Consider the following 9,069-nt stretch of genomic DNA (forward strand, 5'->3'; position numbering starts at 1 on the left):
GTCAGCCCTGATCATTGAGAGGCTTGCTAAGCGTCACAGCTGGATTGGAAACAGGGCAACTGCGCATGTCCAGTAGCTACAATTGAAAATCAAATTAGCAGTTAGCAAAAAATAGCTTTCAGCAGAACTTCAGTACAAAATTCACTACTAAACCAACATAATCCAGGTTAGAAAATGCTTTATTTTGACAGCAAAGACGCTGTCCAGATTGAAGACAGACAAGTTACATTTCCACTTTAGTTCTCTTAACTGGTTTAGGTTCCATTCCTTAAATTACTTATATCACTGAATCATGATATGGTGTATGACTGATTAGGACTGGCAAGAGCTGTGGTATTAAGAGATATTCAAGGCATTTTGGCCTTGAAAGAGGAAAAAAGGGTCAGATGCTGTTATGGTCTGTGAACTGAATGCCACCAGCATTCAGACAAGCTAGATTATGATCACATGAAAGATCTCAATCGTGTAGGGAAAAAAATGCTCAGCAGCACCAAGTGTCTCTCAGGCAGAACGCATAGGACCAGGCTGGAAAAATAATCTGTCATTTTGGGAGGGGTGATGTGGTTTCAGACCTGGAGAAACTTTTGGTTACCACTCCCTGCACAGATATTCCTACCACCATGACCTAGCGGAAGTAGTTGGGACAATCATGTGCAACAAGGTCCCAAGCTTTATCAAATGCTTCCACCACAGCTGGGAGTAGGGGACCCTCTTCGCTGCAAGTGAGATTCTGCTGCAGCTGATCCATGTTGGACATCCCAATAATGACTGCATCTCCCACATCCCCCTGCAGTGAGAAGAGAGAAGTTACCTTTCTTAAAGAAAACCTAAGCTGCCTCCCCAGCTGCATGTTGTGCCTAGGGAAATGAGGCTTACTACACTCCTACTAACAAAGCCAAGGCTCAGTAGGCTGCTGCTGCTGTCTACAACTCTCACCACCCTCAAAGGCAGCTGCTTTATGCTCCTTAAGTGGCCAGCAGTGGCTGGAGGAAGAAAATCCAGCCATTACATTTGTGGCCACATGAAAGAGGCAACTTGGCACCTCCCGGGAAAGGAACTAGTTGAGAAACCAAAACTAGAGAAGCTGATAATAGCACCTTCCTTCGAACAATCCCCTGGAGACATGATACAGCAGGAAGGACAACCCCCTAGCCAGAGGGGTACGGTTCTTTTTTAAATGTCCAAAGCTAATATGTGGGTTAAGAGATGACCACACTGCTGACAGGCTGCAATTGGAAAATGTAGGATTTCCAACTCTAGGATTCTGTTTCTATTGCACACACCAACTGTCTGAATTAAAGCCAAGCAGTTACCTTAAGTTGGGAGTGATTGTAGATCCAGCGTAAAGCAGCTGAGGTGAGACTGGGTGGGTCAGCCCCATATGCCTCCTTAAGAGCTTTCTCTACTAGGGCAATAGCTTCAAAATGGTGCTTTTTCCAGTACCTGCATTATAAGATATCGAAGTCAGTGACTCTTACGTCCGGTTTCGTCTTACGGGGCTGGATTTGTGTAAGAGAAGAGAGGGGCATCTCCAGCCAATCACAGGGAGTCTTGGACCAACAGAGCCCTAGTGACTTACACTGCCCATTGTGGATTTTATTCTTGATCCCAAAGGCAACCTCCCCAAGGTACTGCAGTCAGAGGTTAACAAGCTTAACCCTACCAGCTGAGGCTTCGGACCCAATGGCCAGTTCTCTCTGGTGCAGAATGCAAGTTTTTCTCAGCTAACAGAGTAGACGTGTGTTGTGAGAAAGGATGCAGGGTATGAGTTGGCTGTTGTCACAACTATGCCATTACTGTACTTACAGGCAGAAGTGAGGTTAGGCAGCAATTGCCTTACTGCAATTTGTTGCTTCTGTTGAGAGCAGGAGGGATTTCCTTTGGGGAACTGAAAAAACTTTGCAAACATGAAGCCTCAATCACCTGTAATGAGGTAAATATCCCTTGTCCCAGAGCTTGAGAGACAAGCAAAGAGCTACTCAAAGGATCTTTCATAAGGCTTCTTATTAATTCAGTGGTAAAGCAAAGGAGAACCTAGGGGCCCCCCTACATAGTCACGTGCTTAACCTTTCTACACTTTTTCCCATTACCAAGTCTCATATAACAAAGTTGTCATCCTGCTACTCCAGGAAAATGTAAAGGCACTGTTGTTTGTGAGCAGCATGTACCACTACAATAGCCACAGGAGCCCATCTGCCTGTGGGACAATTGCTGAAGAGCCTTTAGTCGCTTGTCTTTTCCTACATGTTCATTCCATGACTTAGCTAGGTCAGCTCAAGGCCAGCATGCCAGTACCAGAGGAACTCCAGCTCTGTCCATCCACCTACTGAAATCATACCTGTTCCTGTAGGCCTGTGCCCAGTCATTTCCAAAAAACCTGCCAGTGGGTTGGCGTGTGTCTTTATCCTCATATTTGTACTTCCCTGTCAGCAGCCCTCCTGCAAAGGTTCAGCAACAGGCAATTGTCAATGGCCTGGATTTTACAATCTGTGTGTTTGACTGGTGCAGCCTTAAATATTCCAACCCCTTGGCCTCTATAGCCCTGTGCACACACGAACCTTACAAGGGAACAGGACAAAGAAGAGACGATTCTGAGGATGTAAAAATCCCACACATTCAGGTTAAATGACAGAAGTCTTCCAAAGGCAGGGGGAGACCAGCCCAACGGGAGTCATGCTAAGATGAGAGGGGTATCTTGGCATAACCACATTAATGAAAGACTGTCATTTTGATTCCCTCTTTAAAAGTCTCAGTGTGAATCTACTGGTGGGAAAGGTGCCAATTTAACAGCCTTCCAGTCAGACAAATGCAGAATAGGCAATCTGCCTTGGCCTTTAAAAGACAGCTTACCATCCAAAGGAGGGAGTTCAGCTTTCATAGCCTAATTCAACCCCTTCTCTCTCTGGTGATGCTCTTAACACTGGGGCTGTTTTCAAGAGGGAGCAGGGGAGCATACAGCAATAACCACACACTGATCAATTAAGGAATCAACTGAGATCAAATCTACCTTCAGACTTCTAGCTGCCACTAACCTGAGCTGGATTCAGGCTGGAAACATACAGATGGACAGCTACCATTATCTGCCCTCTGAGCCACTCAGTTACTCTGACACCACTTTCACTTGTAAGCCTCCGGCAGTGGTTTGCTGTATAGGGGAGGCTAAGCATTGGTATTTGTATTGGCTTGCTGCATAGAGTTTATAGCAGGCCAATTTACTGGCCATTTTTGTTTAATTTTGTTCATCCATTCCTCTGGCTCATTTAACAGACCACTTCTCCTACCCTCACCCGTCTCGTACCAGCCAATGGGTTGTAGGCATAGAACCGTATTCCATAATGTCTAAGGCACGGTAACAGCTCCGTCTCCACTTGTCGAGTGGTTGCATTGTACATGCCCTACAACAAATAAGAATAATAAAAAGACCCTCAGAATGGTACCTGGATAGCTCAAGGGCAAATGAAAGAGGAAAATTCTGATGTCCTTCAGTGTGAATCCAAACCAGGCTAGTAATAGCTTGTTACCATTGATTGGCTTTTTGGCTATCTATGAAAGCCAACTCAGTCTGATTCATAGGGGATTATCAATACCATTGGCATCATTAACCTGTATGTATCAGTCACTGCTGGGCCCTAACACTGTAGAATATCAATGCTATATAGATTTGAGGCTCCCATGAGCAACCCAACACAATGTACCAGTGACAATTTCAAAGCCCCAGATCGGCAGTGCAAACAAGTTAACATTCAGAAGAATGTTTGTGCTCTTCTCTTCATCTGTTTTGTCCTCTGGGCCTATCTTCACAGCCACTGATACTTACAGACTGGCATCCTCCCAAGTTAACTCCTGAACAAGCTTATGTCCCCAGAAGCAAGCTCTTCACAGCAGTTATTTCAACCCTTGCACACACACAGGCATGCTCATACCCAGGCATACACACTGCTTCCTGTTTACCCCCTAGGTGAGGTGATCATGTGACTTTTACTATGTTCCTAGCACTGCACAAAGGAGACAGAATTGCTTCTTTCCCTTCCCCCATGACACTACAGGTCATTCAGAACAGATCAGAACTGTGAGCCATCAGGTCACATGAAGCTGGTGCCTACTGAGGAAAAAAAATTCTGGATTGTAGCTCTCTATTAAGCTACTATAGGTTTTACATCAAGGGAGGTTACCGGAACACAGCACAAACACCTAGTTATCTGTCTGACAAATGACCCCACTTCACCTCGTAATCCCTCTTGTCCAAAGGGCTCATCAGAATAGGTAGTTGTTCTTCGTACCTGGCACGATGGGATCTAAGTCCCTGGGCAAGGCTCCTAGGAACTACCTGAGTAACTACTAATCATGATGATAGGGAGTCATTGCAATAAGTGGGATAACAGTTTGTAAATTTTCCAGGCTTGTCTGGCTTTTCTAACTCTCGGCATCAATAACAACAGGCAGAACTAATTTGTCCAGGAGCTACCCTGGATGGTGACACCACAGGACACCATGCTGGAGAAGGCTGGGGTTTTTTCGTCTTATTCTCCACCGGAAGATCAGTTTGCCTGCATCAAGCCAGTATCCCTCACCTGGTACACAGTTGGAAGCACCCAGTTGTTGATTTTGCAGAGGGTGTAGATTTCTGCTACCTCCCAAGCCCCATAGTTTGAGAGACCCAGCTCCTCAAACTTTCCCTGTTGAGAAATAAAAGAGTATTTCATTTCAGTTTTACAGAGTGCATTCATACCTACACAGTCCGATTAACACAATGAAGAGGACAATCACTAAACTGCAGCCTTCAAATTCAAACCCTCCCTTTTTATAATCCCCTCATATGGAGGTCAGTTGCCAGAACCAATCTACATACGAATGCTTTCTTTATTTTGTTTAAATTACAAGAGCTGGATTCAAAAGCAAGATGGCAACTAGTCTAAAAACTTCTCACCTCTACTAATACTAAAGTTAGTGTAGGGTCAATTTACAGCATAAAGCAAAGGTCATAATTTCTGAAGACTGAGAGCTGATGAGATTTTAGATAAGGGATTAGGACTGGAGTTTTTATATGGTGTTAGCTGTTAAATCCTCCTACAGATCATTGCTTTCTCTTCTGTTTGCACTGAGGAATTCCCGCCACCGGTGTGCTGATGTAGCCCACACCAGGAGAGAGATACAAGTAGCAATCCTAGTTTAAAAGAAACAACACAACAAAAGTGAAGGAAAGCCCAGGTTCAAGCATCTCCCTTTACCTCCTTGTGTAGCTCATTGCAGGCTTGAAGTGTTTCCTCTACAGGGGTTTCATGGTCAGGGGCATGAAGGTAAAACAGCTCCACGCTATTCCTCCGTAATCTCTCAAGGGATGTTTCTAGCTGAGACCGAACACTCGCAGGCTTCAGTGTCTTCCCCTCCCACGGATTGGCCTTGGTGGCAATCTTCACTGCCAGAAACAGAATGAGCAAGATTGACAGTAAATACATTTGTATATCCCTCTTAGTAATAAGGACAGGGATGAGGAGCACGGACAAACCCCAAGCTGTACACATTAGCATGGTACAGGCATAGAAACCCTCCAAGCAAGGCTGGTAATGTCTGCGAACAACCATACACAGGGTGAAAGCTAAATTCACACAAGGAACAGATAAAATACTGGAAACCCCAAGCAGCCATCTAGCTATGCAAGATCCAGTGGGTCACAATAGCTTTATAGGCATTTTTCCCCCCTCTACCTGCTGTACAAAGCTAACGATAACATATCTTAAAGCAGTGCAATGGATTGCTGCTTTCCCACCCAAAGAATTTAGCATCAATCTTAGATTATAAATTAGATTATAGGCTAGATTGGAGCTGGACCCGACGATCTTCCGAGGTCCCTTCCAACTTTAGAATCTATGAATAAATATAGTCTTAGATTACAGTCTTAGATTATACATTTTGCAGAAGGGACTATGTCCCTGATGCTCAAAGGGATTTAGGTGCCTAATTCTCATCCATTTCAATGGGAACAAAGCCTCGAAAAGGATCTGGCTTTTGCCTTTGTGTATGTATGTGTACAGCACAAACATAGTACAGGCAGTCCTCAACTTACAATGGTTCGAGTTACATCATTTCGCACTTTCAACATTTATAAATGGACACCCGGTTTCAACTTTCTGATGTCAGTTTCGACTTTACAACGCTTGATCCGACGCCACACCACGCCATGCCAGCGAACAAAGTTCGCTGCACCGCCCACCTCCCTGGAGAACATCTGTCCAAACATCCTCGGGCACTTTCTTTAAGAAAGCAGACAAGATGCCAGAAAACCCTGCAGACAAGACTCCTGAGAAGACTCCAGCCGAGAGCCCTTCAAGAAGTCCAGCAAAGTCACCTCCAAGAAGTCCTTCCAAATCAATATGATTGCTATTTACAATATCAATACACTGATGTTACTCATCTATAATTGATCCAGTACAAAATTCTGGGGTATTTTTGGTGAAAACTGGGTACTAGGCTGTGGCTCAGGAACCAATCCCATTTACAATATTGTTTTCTAGGGGAAAATCGGTTCCAAGTGACAACATTTCGACTGAAGACACAGCTGTTGGGAACTAATTGTGTGCAAGTCCGAGGGCTGCCTGTACTTTGATCCTCAGACACAAATACATCAGAGAGATGAAGAAACAGCACCCCTGCTCTCCACACGGCTGCCTGAAGCTAGACCCCTCGGGCAGGTTAAAAACTAACAAGAGGCAGCTCCTGTTTATGTGACGCCTAGTGAACTTGTCCTGGTGCTGGGAGATGCCGGGGAAGGGGCTGATGGCTGAGAGCATGCGCAGTCGCGGGGGGGTCGTCCCGCCCGTACCTGCGTCGCTGCCCGCCACGGCCCCGGCCAGCAGCTCGCCCAGGATGCACTCGGAGCGGCCGGCAGCGTACATGTGCGCCGTGTCGAGCTGGCGGTGGCCGCGCTGCAGGAAGGCGCTCAGCATGGCGCCGCTCGCCGCCTGCTCCGCGCCGCGCCCAAACTCCATGGTGCCCAGCACCGTAGCCGGCCGCCGCCGCTCCGCCATGGCTGCCAGCCGCCTCACGGCCCCCAGCATCTCCTGCGCATGCGCCGCCGCCCCAGCCGCGCGTAGTCCCACTACGCATGCGCCGCCCACGCACCACCTGCGCGTATTCTTACTACGCATACGCCGCCATTCAGCCGCACGTATTCCCATTACGCATGCGCTGCCACCGCACTGCTCGGGGCAACCCCCCCATCCCTAAAGCGCATGCGCTGCTACTGCAGGGAAGGCGGGGAAAAGGCTCACCCTGGTGTGCGGTGTTTAGGAACCGTCGCTAAATTCCTAAAACGGGAGTTGTGTGTTGGTTACTAGAGAGGGGCAAGGGGGCTGTGACCCTTCCCTGGGGCTGCGGATCTGCGTGCCAGGCTTCACGTTGTAAGGCGCTTTCTGTGTCTTCCTCAGGCTTGCAAAGGAAACCTCCCCAAGGACAGCAGGGAGTGTTACCTAGTGGAGCCCGCACCCAGGATCAGTCGGCCTCCTGCCCTAGGCCTGGGCCCTGGCCCCTGCCCATTGCTGCCCACCCTGCAGCACTGCCCTGGAGCCCCGAGGAATTAGTTCTCCATCTCCAGGAGAGTACTGAGAATAACCTGGGATTTAGGGTGTTCAAATAAATGTGTGGGGCTTAGAGCATTAATAAAATCATTAAAATAAATATGAAATGTCGAATCCCATTGCAACAGCAGTCCGGTGGGTTTCTTCAAATGTGCATTATTTGCCTTCTTGCTGTAGTCTACACACCGTAATGAATGCTATGTGAGATGAAACCCCCCAGAATAGATTCAAGCACGCCGGCTCCTGTCCATGCTGCTGCTCCATGTCTCCCAGGGGCATGGGGCAGGCAGGCCCCAAAACCCGGCCCCTTGTCTGGCCCCCAAACCTGGGCCTGGTGCAAGGTGAGGCGCCGGTGCTGCTCCGAGGCAAGGCTGTCTGGGCACAGCCCCGTTCCTCCGTCCCTCCATGGAGAGCCCAGCAAAAGCCGCTGCCCAGCCCGCGGCAGCCGGCTCCCTCCTCCCAAATCACCCCCAGCCCAGAGGGCCTGGGCTTTCCCCTGCCTCCTGCTTGAGTAGCATCGTGCTTTCCTCCTGTACGCAGGTGCCCCTTTCTCCCAAGCGGTAGCTGGCAGTTCCCACCAGGCCGTGACCCTTGCCTAGGGTCAAGCACGGCTTTGCAGTTGCTCTGGCCTGGGTGGATTAAGCTGTCAGCTTCCAGGGCATTTTGTCGGACCACAAATGGCTCCTTTTCCCTCTTGGTTTTCGGAGGCCAGAACTTCCCGTGCCTCCAACACCCGAAAGCCCGGAGCTGGGGTGATGCTGCAGCCCCCAAACCGGGCAGCAACCACGTGATAGTGAACCCCATGCTGCGGCCCGAAGCCTGACGTTGACTCTCTGTTCCCGGTCCTTTACTCGCAGTTCCTTTTTCAAAGTAAATCTGTACACCGCTAACGGTCGTTAGTAACGCATCGCACAAGCTCCAGAGTTCAAATTTCCCAAACGTATACTTCCCCGCACAGTCGGGGCGGGTGGGCCTGGGTTCCTCGCCCCCCAGTATCTCCACCTTGGCGGAGAGCTCGCTGGCCGCGCTGGTCCAGGACGTGCGCTGTGCAGACTGATGAAACCATCTACGGAGAGACCACTGCCGAGCCGAGTCGGCTTCGTCAACTTTTTTTTGGTGTTCCAAGCCAAACTATCCCCAATCCCGGACCATATACGGCCCCACTGCCGGCCAACATCCTCTGCCCCCACCTGGGGCTTCAGCTGTTTCCAAAGACTCTGGCGGGCATCCTGCGTGCGAGCGCAAGCCCGGGGGCTCGGGGTCCGCTCGCCCTCAGCCGTGCGGCTGCGGGAACAAGCCGGGGACAGTCTCCCACGTCCGTGCAGCCGGCATGAAGCCGAGGTCCTCCCGCTGGAAAGGAAAGCGCGTTACATTTGGGCGCCAGAAAAGTGCTTGTTCCCTGTCCTTGGGGACAGCTGCTGTCCGTCCAGCCGGGGAAGGGGAGCTGCCCTCCCGGCGCTGGGGAGGAGGGTGGGAAGGGGGCTGGAAAATAGCT

General features: G+C 49.2%; 1 protein-coding gene across 1 annotated transcript; it reads right to left on the reverse strand.

Moving 5' to 3' along the window:
* Positions 1-161: 161 nt before the first annotated feature.
* On the reverse strand, positions 162-7,049 carry AKR7A2 (aldo-keto reductase family 7 member A2). The gene is made up of 7 exons (XM_019541491.1): positions 6,821-7,049; positions 5,229-5,416; positions 4,572-4,676; positions 3,299-3,395; positions 2,339-2,438; positions 1,314-1,443; positions 162-787 (listed from the first exon to the last, which is right to left on the reverse strand). Exons 1-7 carry the CDS (start codon positions 7,023-7,025, stop codon positions 626-628), a joined length of 987 nt encoding a protein of 328 aa, XP_019397036.1. The 5' UTR covers positions 7,026-7,049; the 3' UTR covers positions 162-625.
* Between the last annotated feature and the right edge of the window lie 2,020 nt (positions 7,050-9,069).

This window comes from Crocodylus porosus, unplaced genomic scaffold (genome assembly GCF_001723895.1).
Source record: "Crocodylus porosus isolate Cpor-Errol unplaced genomic scaffold, CroPor_comp1, whole genome shotgun sequence".
Taxonomy (NCBI): domain Eukaryota; kingdom Metazoa; phylum Chordata; order Crocodylia; family Crocodylidae; genus Crocodylus; species Crocodylus porosus.